At 42.4% G+C, this 19265-nt stretch overlaps 1 protein-coding gene across 1 annotated transcript in view; it reads right to left on the bottom strand.

The window, feature by feature from the left end:
* cep162 (centrosomal protein 162) overlaps positions 1-19265 on the bottom strand; it is a 222779-nt gene that overhangs the window by 20992 nt on the left and 182522 nt on the right. The window contains exons 24-25 of the mRNA XM_070885594.1: positions 5592-6226; positions 1248-1389 (exon numbers count right to left, since the gene is read on the bottom strand). Coding sequence (XP_070741695.1) covers positions 1248-1389; positions 5592-6226 — 777 coding nt within the window. The remainder of the gene's footprint in view (positions 1-1247; positions 1390-5591; positions 6227-19265) is intronic.

Genomic DNA, 19265 nt, shown 5'->3' with positions numbered 1-19265 from the left:
TAATCACAATTCACCAAAAGTAATTCTACAAAATCCACCTATTATATGTGAAAAATGCTGACTGGGTCCCGACATTCTATTCCAAAATCCATAAATCACACTATGGATAGAAACATTCTAAATGTGTCAACGTGTACCTGAAATAACAGTTACACCTGTAGGTGTCACTAAAAATAGCAGAATTCCATTTTAAATCTGTCGCAGTGATGGTAGGTGGACAAGTAGGATTTAACAGTGTAAAGCAGCTGTTGTGAAATGTCCTGCATTTCCAAACGGTGCCAACTTGGAAGCTCTGCATCTTCCTTTTATTTCCAATCATACAGGTTAGGAAACCCAAAAATGAAGTGACCTTCCTGTCAGGACCTCAGCATAATTAACAGTCACATAAATATATAGATGCTACTACTACCCCACTCCCACAACCACTCCCTGCCTCCCCCAATTCTGAGATGGCCAACACTCCACAGAAATCTCAGATCAACTTTTAATAACATCTCATCAAGGAAAAATCTTTTCAAATATATATTTTCTGTAGTGGCCTTTTTGGTCTTCTTCCACTGTCTCCCCCACCCAGCAGTGACTACACTGCCAGTGTGACACTGCAAGCATGCCCAAAAGAATCAGTCTTCTGATTGTACTGTTAATGCAAAGGCACACCCTAAAATATATTTTTCGATCTGAATTTTTTGATAAAGTACCCAGAGCTTTGGGAGGACCAGTCTCAACTCCTCTCCCCTTCCCAGAGAGGATTTCCAAGCTCTGGATAGCAAGGAAGTTGGGAGGATATGTTTACTCCCACAATCTTCCCCTTCTGGCATCTTCCTCCTACTCCTCTCCCTTCCTCCTCTTAACAATCCCCCTCCCTCCCTCCCTCCACCCTCTGCCTGTGTTAAACTAGCCTCGCCCTCTAATCCTGCTTGACCTGAATACTGCACTTGGTCCCAATTCACCATTTGCATCACTACAAAAGTGTGACTTGCTGGATCAAAAAATTGCACACAATTATATTCCATTAAAAAAAAATTCTGCACAATACAATGCCAGTTCCTTGCCCACCTCACTATTCCCCCTCTGAAAAGAAAAAAAAAATCCCATAAAAAGCACACACAAAATTAATTACATTTTTTAAATCCTCACTGTTTATGAAATTCTAAATCCATTATCTATGCCTCGAAACACTCCTGAACAACAAATGCAAAAAAAAAAATGCTTTAAGTGATGCTACAGGGGAATTAAATTTCCTGTACCTCTTGGGTAGAGATTTTATTTGACAATTCAGCCACTTTGGAGGAGGAGTGTTCCAGTGCATGCTGAGTCAATATCCGTTCTACTTCTTGCTGATGAGCTGCTTTTAATGCTGCAACATGCTCAGAAACACCTCCTTGTGCTCTGCAGTATAGAGAAAAACATTGAAATGTGCTGCTTTTACATGAACAACTATATCAAACAGCAACCAAAAACGAGCACAGGTAAACATTAAAAAAATATCCAGCAACGTATTTATGACCATAATTTCTCACTATTTTTCACCAGATGCAAGTTTGACTCAATTGGTAGCACCCTCACCCAAGTCAAGTTGTGGGTGCAAGCCCTCACTCCAGGGCTTGAGTACATCACTTAGGTTGACACTTCAGTGAAGTACTAAGGAGGTTCCATTCTTCATGTGAGATGTTAAATGGAGGCCCTGTCTGTCCATTCCTGTGGTTCTGGTGGACATTAAATATCCCAAAGAGCCATTTAAAAATAGTAGAGATATTCTTCACATGGCCTGGCTATTGCCTTCCACTGATAACTCAACCAACACCATCAAATGCAAAGTAACTGTGGGATCTTGCTGTAGAAAATGGGTGTCATGTTTGTTTACACAACAGTCACTTCTCTTCAAAGGGAGTAATCTCTGGATTGCTACCAGTGCCACGTGCTAATCAGAGAAGCGGAAGCAAGATAGTTAGAAAAAATATGTGGCTTGAGCAGTGGTGCAAGAGGGAGGGATTCAAATTCCTGGGACATTGGAACCAGTTCTGGGGAAAGTGGGATCTGTACAAAAGGGACGGTTTGCACTTGGGCAGGATTGGAACTGATGTCCTGGGGGTAACATTTGCTAATGCAGTTCGGGAGTGTTTAAACTAATATGGCAGGGGGATGGGAATCTATGCAGCGAGAGAGGGCGAAGTAATATGGAGTCAGAAACAGATGGTAGAAAGGTAAAAGCAATAGTGGAAGGCTGAGTAAACAAAGGCAAGAAGCAAAATGGGCCACATTACATCATAATTCTAAAAGGAAAAAGGGTGTTAAAAAAAAAAACAAGCCTGAAGGCTTTGTGTCTTAATGCAAGGAGTATCCGTAATGAGGTGGATGAATTAACTGTGCAAATAGATGTTAACAGATATGATGTGATTGGGATTACAGAGACGTGGCTCCAAGATGATCAGGGCTGGGAACTCAACATTCAAGGGTATTCAACATTCAGGAAGGATAGAATAAAAGGAAAAGAAAGTGGGGTAGCATTGCTGGTTAAAGAGGAGATTAATGCAACAGTTAGAAAGGACATTAGCTTGGATGATGTGGAATCTATATGGGTAGAGCTGCAGAACACCAAAGGGCAAAAAACGTTAGTGGAAGTTGTGTACAGGCCTCCAAACAGTAGTAATGTTGGGGAGGGCATCAAACAGGAAATTAGGGGTGCATGCAATAAAGGTGCAGCAGTTATCATGGGCGACTTTAATAGGCATATAGATTGGGCTAACCAAACTGGAAGCAATACAATGGAGGAGGATTTCCTGGAGTGCATAAGGGATGGTTTTCTACACCAATATGTCAAGGAACCAACGAGAGGAGAGGCCATTTTAGACTGGGTGTTGTGTAATGAGAGAGGATTAATTAGCAATCTCGTTGTGCGAGGCCCCTTGGGGAAGAGTGACCATAATATGGTGGAATTCTGCATTAGGATGGAGAATGAAACAGTTAATTCAGAGACCATGGTCCAGAACTTAAAGAAGGGTAACTTTGAAGGTATGAGGCGTGAATTGGCTAGGATAGATTGGCGAAAGATACTTAACGGGTTGACAGTGGATGGGCAATGGCAGACATTTAGAGACCGCATGGATGAACTACAACAATTGTACATCCTTGTCTGGCGTAAAAATAAAAAAGGGAAGGTGGCTCAACCGTGGCTATCAAGGGAAATCAGGGATAGTATTAAAGCCAAGGAAGTGGCATACAAATTGGCCAGAAATAGCAGCGAACCTGGGAACTGGGAGAAATTTAGAACTCAGCAGAGGAGGACAAAGGGTTTGATTAGGGCAGGGAAAATAGAGTACGAGAGGAAGTTTGCAGGGAACATTAAAACGGACTGCAAACACTTCTATAGATACGTAAAGAGAAAAAGGTTAGTAAAGACAAATGTAGGTCCCCTCCAGTCAGAATCAGGGGAAGTCATAATGGGGAACAAAGAAATGGCAGACCAATTGAACAAGTACTTTGGTTCGGTATTCACTAAGGAGGACACAAACAACCTTCCGGATATAAAAGGGGTCAGAGGGTCTCGTAAGGAGGAGGAACTGAGGGAAATCCTTATTAGTCGGGAAATTGTGCTGGAGAAATTGATGGGATTGAAGGCCGATAAATCCCTAGGGCCCGATGGACTGCATCCCAGAGTACTTAAGGAGGTGGCCTTGGAAATAGCGGATGCATTGACAGTCATTTTCCAACATTCCATAGATTCTGGATCAGTTCCTAGGGAGTGGAGGGTAGCCAATGTAAACCCACTTTTTAAAAAAGGAGGGAGAGAGAAAACAGGGAATTATGGACTGGTCAGCCTGACATCGGTAGTGGGTAAAATGATGGAATCAATTATTAAGGATGTCATAGCAGCACATTTGGAAAGAGGTGACATGATAGGTCCAAGTCAGCATGGATTTGTGAAAGGGAAATCATGCTCGACAAATCTTCTGGAATTTTTTGAGGATGTTTCCAGTAGAGTGGACAAGGGAGAACCAGTTGATGTGGTGTATTTGGACTTTCAGAAGGCTTTCGACAAGGTCCCACACAGGAGATTAATGTGCAAAGTTAAAGCACATGGGATTGGGGGTAGTGTGCTGACATGGATTGAGAACTGGTTGTCAGACAGGAAGCAAAGAGTAGGAGTAAATGGGTACTTTTCAGAATGGCAGGCAGTGACTCGTGGGGTACCGCAAGGTTGTGTGCTGGGGCCCCAGCTGTTTACATTGTACATTAATGATTTAGACCAGGGGATTAAATGTAGTATCTCCAAATTTGCGGATGACACTAAGTTGGGTGGCAGTGTGAGCTGCGAGGAGGCTGCAGAGTGACTTGGATAGGTTAGGTGAGTGGGTTAATGCATGGCAGATGAAGTATAATGTGGATAAATGTGAGGTTATCTACTTTGGTGGTAAAAACAGAGAGACAGACTATTATCTGAATGGTGACAGATTAGGAAAAGGGGAGGTGCAACGAGACCTGGGTGTCATGGTACATCAGTCGTTGAAGGTTGGTATGCAGGTACAGCAGGCGGTCAAGAAAGCAAATGGGCATGTTGGCCTTCATAGCGAGGGGATTTGAGTACAGGGGCAGGGAGGTGTTACTACAGTTGTACAGGGCCTTGGTGAGGCCACACCTGGAGTATTGTGTACAGTTTTGGTCTCCTAACTTCAGGATGGACATTCTTGCTATTGATGGAGTGCAGCGAAGGTTCACCAGACTGATTCCCGGGATGGCGGGACTGACATATCAAGAAAGATTGGATCAACTGGGCTTGTATTCACTGAAGTTCAGAAGAATGAGAGGGGATCTCATAGAAACGTTTAAAATTCTGACGGGTTTAGACAGGTTAGATGCAGGAAGAATGTTCCCAATGTTGGGGAAGTCCAGAACCAGGGGTCACAGTCTAAGGATAAGGGGTAAGCCATTTAGGACCGAGATGAGGAGAAACTTCTTCACCCAGAGTGGTGAACCTGTGGAATTCTCTACCACAGAAAGTTGTTGAGACCAATTCACTAAATATATTCAAAGGAGTTAGATGTAGTCCTTGCTACTAGGGGGATCAAGGGGTATGGCGAGAAAGCAGGAATGGGGTACTGAAGTTGCATGTTCAGCCATGAACTCATTGAATGGCGGTGCAGGCTCGAAGGGCCGAATGGCCTATTCCTGCACCTATTTTCTATGTTTCTATGTTTCAAAGTAATTCAAAATGTACATGAAGCCCTTTGATATATTTTTGAAAGGTATAAGATACTACAGCCCCTAGAAATTCAGATGCAACTGAATAGTGAGGTCTGAGTGCCCCTGGGCCGACTTTACCTCGAGGCAATGAGCTGCCAAGAGCAACAGGCATCTTACAGGTGATGCACAATTAAAGATCGAGCTGCTACTCGTATGAGAGAGGCCTTCAGGTAAGTGAGGACAACTAGGTCAGGAGGTAGCAGTGGCAATCGGGAGGGGGTGTTGATGGCTTGAACCTTCCTCATGTGCATGCCTCTGTACACCACATACTGCATTTACTGACCAAGTACAATGAACTCAAATTGCAGTTTCTAGAAACAAATTAAAAAATAGTTTAAACCCAGCTTTACCTCCTTGCTTCATTTTCAAATTGGGCTAAGTTTACTCGTTGCTGGTCCATTTCCAAAGACAATCTTTCCATGTTGTTCTTCAGCATGTCATTTTCTTTCAGAACCTCTGATATATGAGAACCAGAAAAGTCATTTGGCTGATAAATTTTTTTATCTAAAGTTGCTGGGAAAGGTTCTGTAGACTCTTTGTCCTTTTTGGACTTCTTGGTTGATTTCTGTCGAGCATCATATTTGTCAGCCAGTGTTTTGGTATTAAGGAGCACCCTCCTCTCTCTCTGGAGGCGTTCCAATGTCTTTGAAAGCTCTTGTATTTCTCGGTTTTTAGCAGCCAGTTCTAAATTAAGTTTCTCGATCTTGGCTTGCTGATATGTATGTTGCATAAGTTGGTCAACCATTCTAAGGGAGCTTTCTTCTCTGTCCATTAACTTCAATTCTGCTTGATAAAGTTCGTTTTTCAGCACCTCAATGTCACTCCTGAGACGATTTTCCTTGGACTTGTGGGCCTCTTTTAACTTGAGAATTTCCTCTTCCATTATCTTCATTTTTGGATCATGGTCATCTAATTTTTCTGTTTCATGAATTAGCTTGCGTACTAAAAGTTGTTCAAGTTCTGAGACTCTCTGTTCATACTGAATCTGGACAACATAAAAAGCATAATAAACTATTATTTTGTGTGATAAGGATAAGAATGATGGGTAAGCAGGACTCAGTGTGTGATATGAAATGGGTAGCAGAATTTTAGATGAGCTGAAGTGTTAGGAATGCTCACAGGAATTTATTAATGAATCTATTTTATGCTCAGGACTTCATTTTGTGGTTAAAGTAAGTTTTTCGTTGAATCTGTTGAAGCAAGTGATATCTGTAGAATGTCACAAGACTGCTCAAATCATGAAGGCTGCTTTGCAAGACTGTACCACCTGTCATTATATCAGGTAGCCTTATATAGCTCTAATGAACTAATAGATACATCTATCGATTTGACAATTATATATTTTCCTTTTCTGCATATGAAAGGACAGCTATTGTTATGAGATCCACTCTCTGGAATACTGAACTGATGTAAGTTAGTGTAAACCAACTATAAAGGTCATGGCGGAGACATGATGTAATGGCCTTTTAGCGGAGGATAAAAGCGAGACTATTAGAACATAACATAAGAAATAGGAGCAAGAGTGGGCCATTTGGCTACTCGAACCTGCTCTGCCATTCAGTAAGATCATGGCTGATCTGATCTGGACTCAGCTACATTTCCCTACCCGCTCCCCAAAACCTTTTACTCCTTTATCGCTCAAAAATCTGTCTATCTCCGCCTTAAATATATTCAATGACCCAGCCTCCACAGCTCTCTGGGCAGAGAATTCCATGGATTTACAACTCTCAGAAAAAATTTCTCCTCAGCTCAGTTTTAAATGGGCGACCGCTTATTCTGAGACTATGTCCCCTAGGAGTGGAAATATCCTCTTTGCATCCAACTTGTCGAGCCTCTTTATTATCTTGTATGTTTCAATAAGATCACCTCTCATTCTTCTGAACTCCAATGTATATGGCCCAACCTATCCTCATAAGTCAACCCCCTCATCTCTGAAATCAACCTAGTGAACCTTCTCTGAACAGCCTCCAATGCAAGTATATCATTCCTTAAATATGGAGACCAAAACTGTACACAGTACTCCAGGTGTGACCTTACCAATACCCTGTACAATGGGAGCAGGACTTCTCTGCTTTTATACTCTATCCCCCTTGCAATAAAGGCCAACATTCCGTTTGCCTTCCTGATTACTTGCTGTACCTGCATACTAACTTTTTGTATTTCATGCACAAGGACCCCCAGGTCCCTCTGTACTTCTTCTCCATTTAAATTATAATTTGCTTTTCTATTATTTTTGCCAAAGTGGATAACCTCACATTTTCCCACATTATACACTCCAGCTGCCAAATTTTGGTCCACTCACTTAGCCTGTCTATATCCCTTTGCAGATTTTTTCTGTCCTCCTTACAATTTGCTTTCCCACCTATCTTTGTATCTTCAGCAAACGTGGCTACATTACACTCGGTCCCTTCATCCAAGTCATTAATATAGACTGTAAATAGTTGAGGACCCAGCAACGAGCCCTGTGGCACCCCACTAGTCACTGTTTGCCAACTGGAAAATGACCCATTTATCCCGTTTTCTGTTAGTTAGCCAACCTTCTATCCATGCTAATATATTACCACCAACCCGTGAACTTTTATCTTGTGCAGTAACCTCTTATGTCATCATCATCATAGACAGTCCCTCAAAATCAAGGAAGACTTGCCTCCACTCTTAGGTGGTACCTTATCGAATGCCTTTTGGAAATCCAAATACACCACATTCACTGGTTCCCCCTTATCCACCCTGCTCGTTACATCCTCAAAGATCTCCAGTAAATTTGTCAAACATGATTTCTCTTTCATAAAACCATGCTGACTTTGCTTGATTGTATTATACTTTTGCAAATGTCCCGCTACTGCTTCCTTAATAATGGACTCCAGCATTTTCCCCAACGACAGATGTTAGGCTAACTGGTCTATAGTTTCCTGCTTTTTGTCTGCCTCCTTTTTTTAAATAGGGACGTTACATTTGCAGTTTTCCAATCCACTGGGACCGCTCCAGAATCCAGGGAATTTTGGTAGATTACAACCAATGTATCCACTATCTCTGCAGCCACTTCTTTTAGGACCCTAGGATGCAAGCCATCAGGTCCAGGGGACTTGTCCGCCTTTAGTCTCATTATTTTACCGAGTGCTGCTTCTTTAGTGATCGTGATTGTATTAAGTTCCTCCCTCCCGATAGCCCCTTGATTATCCACTATTGGGATGTTTTTAGAGTCTTCTAATATAAAAGAAATAGGGAAGAACCGGGGTGAATCACCCTGTGACTGAGCTCAACAACTGTTTCGCGAGGTCTCTTGCAATCTTCACATCGCTTTGTGCGTTGTCTGGGAGTATCATTTTCTCCAATAAAATCCATAAGCAAAGACTGTGTTGAGAACTTCCAATCCTGGCACAAACACAACAGCTCCAAGCTGGTCTCTCTTGTATTAGTAATCAACAGAAGCTTATGGAGGGTGAAAGATGAGATAGGGTGACTGAACACCTTGAACATTTTCAGTTGATCAGAGAGAGCCAGCATGGATTTGTGAAAGGTAGGTCATGCCTGACAAACCTGATTGAATTTGAGGAGGTGACTAAAGTTATTTCTATGGACTTCCAGAAGGCATTTGATAAAGTGCTACAAAAGAGACTAAAAAAAAATTCCAGGATGTGGGCATCGTTGGCAAGGCCAGCATTTATTGCCCATCCTTAATTGGCCTCGAGAAAGTGGTGGTGAGCTGCCTTCTTGAACCGCTGCAGTCCTTGTGGTACTTCCAGTGCGGTTAGGGAGGGAGTTCCAGGATTTTGACCCAGCGACAATGAAGGAATGGCAATATATTTCCAAGTCTCGATCGAGCCTACCTTAGAAATGAACTTGGAAGAGATAGTGTCCCCATGCGCCTGCTACCCTTGTCCTTCTGTCACGGGTTTGCGAGATGCTGCTGAAGAAGCCTTGGCGAGTTGCTGCAGTGCATCTGAAAGATGGTACACACTGCAGCCAGTGCACCGGTGGTGGAGGAAGTGAATGTTGAAGGTGGTAGATGGGGTGCCAATTAAGCGGGCTGCTTTGTCCTGGATAGTGTCGAGCGTTTTGAGTGTTGTTGGAGCTGCACACATCCAGGCAAGTGGAGAGTATTCCATCACACTCCTGATTTGTGCCTTGGAGTAGGTGGAATAGCTCTGGGGAGTCAGGAAGAGAGACACTCGCCGCATAATACCCAGCCTCTGACCCGCTCTTATTGCCATTGTATTTATGTGGCTGGTGCAGTTAGCTTTCAAGTCAATGGTGACCCCCAGGAAGTTGATTGTGGGAGATTTGGTGATGGTAAAGCTGTTGAATGTCAAGGGAAAACATAGAAATTTACAGCGCAGAAGGAGGCCATTTCGGCCCATCGTGTCCGCGCCGGCTGACAACGAGTAGCACAGCCCTCGGAGAGCAGCCCTGAAGGTTACATATGAACAATGGCAGAAAGGTAAAGAGCATCCAGCCCAACCAGTCCACCCCACACAACTGTGACACCCCTTACAGTGAACCATTCTAAACTCCACCCCAACCGGAGCCATGTGATCTCCTGGGAGAGGCAAAAAGCAGATAAAAACCCAGGCCAATTTGGGGGAAAAAATCTGCGAAAATTCCTCTCTGTCCCACCCAGGCGATCAAAACTAGTCCAGATCACCCTGGCCATATTCGATTCCCTGCAGTACTTACTATCATATCTGCGCCGGCCAACGAGGTTATCCAGTCTAGTCCCAATTACCAGCTCTAGGTCCGTAACCCTGCAGGTTACAGTACTTTAAGTGCCTATCCAACCATCTTTTAAATGTGGTGAGGTGGTTATACTCTCATTTGTTGGAGATAGTCATTCCCTGGCTGTTAACTAAGGTAGAAGCCCATGGAATTGAGGGCAAATCATTGACCTGCTTAGGAAATTGGCTGAGCAGCAGAAGACAGGCAGTAGGGATAATGGGTAGGTACTCAAATTGGCAGGATGTGACTAGTGGTGTCCTGCAGGGATCTGTCTTGGGGCCTCAACTATTCACAGTATTTATTGACAACTTAGATGATATAGAAAGTCATATATCCAAATTTGCCGATGTCGCAAAGATAGGCAGCATTGTAGATGAAAGCATAAAATTACAAAGCAATATCGACAGATTAAGTGAATGGCCAAAACTGTGGCAAATGAATTTCAATGTAGGCAAATGTGAGGTAATCCACTTTGGACCTAAAAAGGATAGAACAGGGTACTTTCTAAATGGTGAAAAGCTAAAAGCAGTGGAGGTCCAAAGAGACGTGGGGTTCAGGTAAATAGATTATTACAATGTCATGAGCAAGTACAGAAAATAATCAAAAAGGTTCATAGAATGCTGGCCTTTATATCTAGAGGACTAGAATATAAAGGGGTAGAAGTTATGCTGCAGCTATACAAAACCGTGGTTAGCCCACAGCTGGAGTACTGTGAGCAGCTCTGGGCATCACATCTCAGGAAGGATATATTGATCTTGGAGGGAGTGCCGCGTAGCTTTACCAGAATGATACCCCAACTTCAAGGGTTAAGTTACAAGGAAAGATTACACAAATTAGGGTTGTATTCTCGAGAATTTAGATGGTTAAGGGGTGATCTGATCGAAGTTATCAAGATATTAAGTGGAACAGATAGGGTAGATAGAGAGAAACTATTTCCGCTGGTTGGGGATTCTAGGTCTAGAGAGCATAGTCTAAAAATTAGAGCCAGATCTTTCAGGAGTGAAATTAGGAAACACTTCTACACACATATGGTGGTAGAAGTTTGGAACTATCTTTCGCAAATGGCAATTGATGCTCGTCAATTGTTAATTTTAAATAGGAGATTGATAGATTTTTGTTAACTAAAGATATTAAGGGATATGGGCCAAAGTCTTGATCTGACTGAATGGCGGAACAGGCTCGAAGGGCTCAATGACCTACTCCTGTTCCGATGTTGCTTTAAGAGGCAGACCAGGAAGAAAATAGAGTAACCAAGTCTTGAGGTGACAAAGGCACAAATGAGAGTTTCAGTGGCAGATGGCCTAAGGTAGGGGTGGAGGCAGGCAGTGCTACAAGGTAGGCCGTTTTTGTGATAGACAGGGTATGGGGTCAGTAAGCTCAGCTTGGAGTTGACTAGGATGCTGAGGTTGCAAACAGTCTGGTTCAGTCCGAGACAGGGAAATGGGGTTGAGTCAATAGCAAACGTACTGAGCTTGTGATAGAGGTTGAAGACAACAACTTCAATCATTCCAATATTAAACTGGATGAAATTACAGCTTGTAGGATAAGCAGTCTGACAGCAGAGAGACAGTGTAGCGATCGAGAAAGGTAGAGTTTGTCTTCTTAGCATACATGTGGAAGCTGACCCCTTGACTGCAGATGATGTAGTCAAGGTGCTGCATATATGCAAGAAGGAGGATGTGACCAAGGACGAATACTTGGTGGACTCTGATGGTAACGGTGTGGGGATAGAAAGGGAAGCCATTTCTGGAGATTTTTGTAATGTAGAAATCTTAGTTGCTTTTTGTTTTAGTTACCCCATTATCTTTTGGCAGTTTTAGCATACTTTTAGAGGTTTTCAGTATTTAGAGGCTTTCAGTGTCCCTGAAAGACATTCATACCAGCAGATATGGGGACCTATGTGTGGAAGCTGGGCAAGTGAGGAGAATTTTTCTTTTATAAATGTGTGATACAGCCTGCTGACTTTTATCTAGGCCGTGCGGCCCCTCGAGCCTGCTCCGCCATTTAATACGATCATGGCTGATCTGATCATGGACTCAGGTCCACTTCCTTGCCCGCTCCCCATAACCCCTTATTCCCTTATCGGTTAAGAAACTGTCTGTTTTAAATAGGCGGCCTCGTATTCTAAGATTATGCCCCATAAGTTCTAGTCTCCCCTATCAGTGGAAACATCCTCTCTGCATCTACCTTGTCAAACCCCCTCATAATCTTATACGTTTCGATAAGATCACCTCTCATTCTTCTAAATTCCAATGAGTAGAGGCCCAACCTACTCAACCTTTCCTCCTAAGTCAACCCCCTTATCTCCGGAATCAACCTAGTCAACCTTCGTTGAACTGCCACCAAAGCAAGTATATCCTTTCGTAAATATGAAAACCAAAACGATGCAGTATTCCAGGTGTGGCCTCACCAATACCCTGTATAACTGTAGCAAGACTTCCCTGCTTTTATACTCCATCCCATTTGCAATAAAGGCCAAGATTCCATTGGCCGTCCTGATCGCTTGCTGTACCTGCATACTAACTTTTTGCGTTTCATGCACTGGGACCTCCCAGGTCCCGCTGTCTGCAGCACTTTGCAATTTTTCTTCATTTAAATAATAACTTGCTCTTCGATTTTTTCTGCCGAAGTGCATAACCTCACACTTTCCAACATTATACTCCATCTGCCAAATTTTTGCCTATTCACTTAACCTGCCTATGTCCTTTGCAGATTTCTTGTGTACTCACAAATTGCTTTTCCTCCCATCTTTGTATCGTCCGCAAACTTGGCTACGTTACACTCAGTCCCTTCTTCCAAGTCGTTAAGAGATTGTAAATAGTTGGGATCCCAGCACTGATCCCTGCGGCACCATCGCCTATCTCTGCCCCTACCTCAGCCCATCTGCTGTCAAAACCTTTATCCATGATCCAGAATCGACTATTACAATGCTCTCCTGGCCAACCTACTCTGCTCCACCCTTCATATACTGCAGCTCATCCACACCTCAGCTGCCCATATCCTATCCTACACCAAGTTCCCCTCACCCATCACCTCTGTGATCACTGATAAACAATGGGCCCCAATCCAGCAAAGTCTCAAATTTACATTTTTAATCTTTGTATTCAAATCCTTGTTCTTCTTCAAAATAGTGCCATGGGACCAGAGAGAGCAGACATAACGTTTCATCCAAAACATAGAAATTTACAGCGCAGAAGGAGGCCATTTCAGTCCATCATGTCCGCGCCGGCCAACAAAGAGCCGCATGGCCCTTGGTCAGCAGCCCTAAAGGTTACATATAAACCTATGAACAATGACGGAAAGGCAAGGAACACCCAGCCCAACCAGCCCGCCTCACACAACTGTGACATCCCTTGTACTGAAACATTCTACACTCCACCCAACCGGAGCCATGTGATCTCCTGGGAGAGGCAAAAACCAGATAAAAACCCAGGCCAATTTAGGGAGAAAACAATCTGGAAAAATTCCACTCTGATCCATCCAAGCGATCGAAACTAGTCCAGGAGATGACCCTGGCCGTATTCTATTCCCTGCAGTACTTATTATATCTGCGCCATCCAACAAAAGGTCATCCAGTCTAATCCCAATTACCAGCTCTCGGTCCATAACCATGCAGGTTACTGCACTTTAAGTGCCCATCCAACCATCTCTCAAACGTGGTGAGGGTTCTGTATCCACCACTCTTCCAGGCAGCGAGTTCCAGATCCCCACAACCATCTGCGTAAAGAATCTCCCCTCAAATCCTCTCTAACCTAAGGATCAGGGGTAAGCCATTTAGGACCAAGATGAGGAAAAACTTCTTCACCCAGAGAGTGGTGAATCTGTGGAATTCTCTACCAGAGAAAGTTGTTGAGGCCAATTCACTAAATATATTCAAAAAGGAGTTAGATGCAGTCCTTACTACTAGGGGGATCAAGGGGTATGGCGAGAAAGCAGGAATGGGGTACTGAAGTTGCATGTTCAGCTGTGAACTCATTGAATGGCGGTGCAGGCTTGAAGGGCTGAATGGCCTACTCCTGCACCTATTTTCTATGTTTCTATGTAATCCTTCCACCAACCACCTTAAAACTATGCCCCCTCGTAATAGACCCCTCCACCAATGGAAATAGACCTTTACTATCCACTATGTCTAGGCCCATCAATATTTTGTACACCTCAATGAGGTCTCCTCTCAATCTTCTCAGTTCCAATGAGAACGAACCCAGCCTATCCAATCTGTCCTCATAACTAAGATTCTCCATTCCAGGCAGCATCCTAGTAAATCTCCTCTGCAATCTCTCTAGTGCAATCATGTCCTTCCGACAATACGGCGACCAGAACTGCACGCAGTACTCCAGCTGTGACCTAACCAAAGTATTATACAATTTAAGCATAACCTCCTTGCTCTTATATTCTATACCTCGGCCAATAAAGGCAAGCATTCCGTATGTCTTCTTAATCACCTTATCCACCTGGTCTGCTACTTTGGGGGATCTGTGGAGAAGCACTCCAAGGCCCCTTTGTTTATCTACACTATTAAGTGGCCTACCGCTGAATGTGTATACCCTTTCCTTATTAGCCCTCCCAAAGTGCATCACCTCACACTTCTGAATTAAATTCCATTTAGCACTGCTCTGCCCACCTGACTAGTAGATTGATATGCAGCCCATGACTTTCCTTTTCATTATCAACCACACATCCAATTTTAGTGTCTTCTGCAAACTTCTTAATCATACACCCTCTATTCAAATCTAAATCGTTGATATGTTCCGCAAAAAGCAAGGGACCCAGTACTGAGACTTGTGGAACCCCACTGGAAACATCCTTCTAATCACAAAAACATCCATCAATCATTACCCTTTGCTTCCTTCCTCCAAGCCAATTTTGGATCCAACTTGCAACTTTGCCCTGTATCCCATGGGCTTTAACCTTCATGACCAGTCTACCATGTGGGACCTTATCAAAAGCCTTGCTAAAGTCCATTTATACTACATCATACGCACTATCCTTATCGACTCTCTTGGTTACCCCTCAAAAAATTCAATCAGGTTAGTCAAACACGATCTTCCTTTAACAAATCTGTGCTGACTGTCCCTGATTAATCCTTGCCTTTCCAAATGCAGATTTATCCTGTCTTTCAGGATTTTTTCCAATAATTTTCCCACCATTGAGGTTAGGCTGACAGGCCTGTAATTACTCGGCCTATCCCTTTTTCCCTTCTTAAAGAAGGGTACTACGTTAGCAGTCCTCCAATCCTCCGGCACCATGCCCAGATCCAAAGAGGACTGGAAAATGATGGGCAAGGCCTCTGCTATTTCCTTTTTTACTTTGCTCAACAGCCTGGGATGCATTTCATCCGGGCCTGGGGACTTATCTACTTTCAAAGCTGCTAAACCCCTTAATACTTCCTCTCTCACTATATGTATTTCATCCAGAATATCACACTCCTCCTCGATAGCAGTATCTGCATTACCCTTTTCCTTTGTGAAAACAGACGCAAAGTATTTGTTAAGAACCCTACCAACATTTTCCACCTCCACACAAAGATTACCCTCATGATCTTTAATAGGCCCTACCCTTTCTTTAATTACCCTCTTATTCTTAATATATTTATCGAACATCTTAAGGGTTTTCCTTAATTTTACTGGTCATTTTCTCGTGCTCTCATTTAGCATTCCTAATATCCTTTTGATGACACCTTAAGAGTGTAGCATTCCCTCAGTACGGCACTGGAGATCAGCCTAGATTTTGTGCTCAAAGGTCATCGATCTGAAACGTTAATTATGTTTCTTTCTCCACAGATGCTGCCGAAAGTACTATCCAATGTGCACATAGAAAATCAACCATGCCCTGGAGGTGGGACTTGAACCCACAACCTTCTGGTCCAGAGGCATGAGCGCTACTGCTGAGCTATGTCAGACACATAAAAAGCATAAGGAAGTGCATTTTGTAGCACAGTAAGCAAACTGCATGTGAAAAGGGATTTGAAACTTAAAGCTAAAGCTAATGTTGGAAATCTGAAATTGAGAGAGAAAATGTTGGAAACATCCAGCAGGTCAGGCAGCATCTGTAGAGAGAGAAACAAGAGTCAACATTTCAGGCTGATGACCTTTCATCAGACTTAAATCTGCCGAGAAGAGTTTTATCTTGGCAAGGATTTGCAGCGTTACTTTATTTCTATCTTCAGGTAAACTACTTTGGAACAACTGTGACCATCAGAGTGCTGAATGGTGTGAAACAAAATATGAAATGTCCCCTACGGTTTGGTGCTACACCAAATTCAATAATGCTTACTTGTATAAGTAATAACAGAATTAGAGCATGGTTAATTATCAGTAGATTATTCAAATGGATAAGATTTGATTGGTTAAAACCAGCAGGGACTAGTCTGTGGCAAATGCTCATGTTCTCGGAGTACTTGAAGATCAAATGTAGTATATTATACAAAAGGTTTATGACTTCTTCTCGAAGAAAGACTACGTTAATTTTAGAAAATGCACAGTCTACATTGCAGTGGGCTCCAAAGGTTATTTTAAACTTAAAAGTTGTTTTCACTGCAGCTTCAAAAAGGTTTTAAGCAATGGCAGCAATGAACATTTCCATCATTTTATACTGGAACAATCATGTTAAAACAGGATACACAGTTCATGCTTCCTCCCTTTTAGCTTAAAACCTTCTAGAACATTCATTGTTGCAGAATGAGCATGGTTGATTTTCTATGTGCATGTTAGGTAGTACCTTCGGCAGCATCTGTGGAGAGAGAAACAGAATTAACGTTTCAGATCGATGACCTTTCATCAAAACTGGAAACGTTAACTCTGTTTCTCTCTCCACAGGTGCTGCCTGACCTGCTGAGTATTGTCAGTATTTTCTGTTTTTATTTCAAATTTCCAGCATCCGCAGTATTTTGCTTTTGTAATAGGTCGTACCTTGTTACAGCATTTCTTTATTGAATATATACTAATTTCTGTTGATCTACATAAACCACTTCACTGCTCCTTACAGAGAAATACATTGCTTTTATATAGTGCCTTTCATATCCTTAGGATGTTCCAAGCAATTTTCAAACAGTGGATTATACTTGAAGTGCTGTCACAATTGTTTTGTAAAGAAACATGGTTGCTGATTTTGCACACTGCAAGATCTCACCAACAGCAAATGCAATGAATAGCCAAAATAATTTGTTGGTTGAGGAAAAAATGCTGGCCAGGTGACTGGGAGAACTCCCTGTTCTTATTTGAATAGTGTTATGGGAGCTTTTGTGTCTATCCAAATAGGCAGACGTGGGCACCTCAGTTTAATGCCTCATCCAAAAGATGAGTATAGATTAAGCAACATAACTTTAATTACAATAGGAGTGATATAATATTTAGTTACATGCAGTACATTTTTTTCTCGAATATAAATAGAGATCCATTGAATCAGTGTTAATTGTGAATAAGCTTTGCCATACTTAATACCATACCAAGGTGCTTTGGTTTATAGAACAAGGCAAAACTTCAAAATAATTTTCTTCAGCAACATTGTTTTTTAAAAATCTTTTCCGTTTAAACTTTTATTCAATAAGGACAAAAAAATTGTAATTCCTTAAGAACATTAAAATCACCATAATAATTTACTTACGTTATATCTTGGAAGACCCAAGCCATCCTGCAGGTGGCATAGGCAGGTAGCTGAATGAGGTGGTTACCATAGTGATACTTTGTGACATCAACCATATGTCATTGAATTTGATACCAAGTTGGGTGGAAAGCACAGTGTTCCAAGGAGAATGAAATGTTTCAAAATATCTAATGCTTATTAATTGCGCAGGTGAGAAATGGTGGAGGACCTGGCAAGTCAAATATTTTAGCCCTTATGTATATTTGTAGCATATTATAACATAAGTATTCATAATGAGTGACCTATCATTAAACAAAGTACTACAGGAGGAAAAAATAGTATGTATGTTGACTAAACGTTGAAAGAAATGAACATAAGAAACAGGAGCAGGAGTAGGCCATTCAGCCCCTTATGCCTGCTCCGTCATTCAATAAGATCATGGCTGATCTTCTATCTCAACTCCACTTTCCCGACCTATCCCCATATTCCTTGATTCCCTTAATTTCCAAAAATCTATCAATATCTGTCTTGAATATACTCAATGACTGAGCATCCACAGCCCTCTGGGATAGAGAATTCCAAAGATTCACCACCCTCAAGTGAAGAAATGTCTCCTCATCTCAGTCCTAAATAGCTGACCCCTTATTCTGGGACTGTGACCCCTGGTTCTAGACCCCAGCCAGGGGAAACATCTTCCCTGAATCTACCCTGTCAAGCTCTGTAAGAATTTTGTATATTTCAATGAGGATCACCTCTCATTCTTCCAAACTGTAGAGAATATAGGCCTAGTCTACCCAATCTATCATAAGAACATAAGGAGTAGGAGCAGGAGTCGGCCATACAGCCCCTCGAGCCTGCTCCGCCATTTAATACGATCATGGCTGATCCAATCATGGACTCAGCTCCACTTCCCCGCCCGCTCCCCATAACCCCTTATCGGTTAAGAAACTGTCTATCTCTGTCTTAAATTTATTCAATGTCCAGGCTTCCACAGCTCTCTGAGGCAGCAAATTCCACAGATTTACAATCTTCTGAGAGAAGAAATTTCTCCTCATCTCAGTTTTAAATGGGCGTCCCCTTATTCTAAGATTATGCCCCCTAGTTCTAGTCTCCCCTATGAGTCTCTCCCTCTTTGCATCCACCTTGTCAAGCCCCCTCATAATCTTATACGTTTCGATAAGATCACCTCTCATTCTTCTGAATTCCAATGAGTAGAAGCCCAACCTACGCAACCTTTCCTCATAAGTCAACCCCCTCATCCCCGGAATCAACCTAGTGAACCTTCTCTGAACTGCCTCCAAAGCAAGTATATCCTTACATAAATATGGAAACCAAAACTGTACGCAGTATTCCAGGCGAGGCCTCACCAATACCCTCCTTATAGGACAATTCCCCCATCCCAGAAATCAGTCTGGTGAACCACCGTTGCACTCCCTTTATGGCAAGTATATCCTTCCTTAGGTAAGGAGACCAAAACTGTACATAATACTCCAGGTGTGGTCTCACCAGTGTACTATATAGTTGCAGTAAGATGTTTTTATTCATACTCAAATCCTCTTGTAATAAAGGCCAACATACCATTTGCTTTCTTAATTGCTTGCTGTACCTGCATGTTAACTTTCAATGATTCAAGTACAGATCCCCCTGAACACCAACGTTTCCCAATCACTCACCATTTAAAAAATACTCGTCTTTTCTATTTTTCCGACCAAAGTGAATAATTTTACATT

This window comes from Pristiophorus japonicus, chromosome 7 (genome assembly GCF_044704955.1).
Source record: "Pristiophorus japonicus isolate sPriJap1 chromosome 7, sPriJap1.hap1, whole genome shotgun sequence".
Classification (NCBI taxonomy): Eukaryota; Metazoa; Chordata; class Chondrichthyes; family Pristiophoridae; genus Pristiophorus; species Pristiophorus japonicus.
This window is presented reverse-complemented; position numbering and strand designations above follow the sequence as displayed.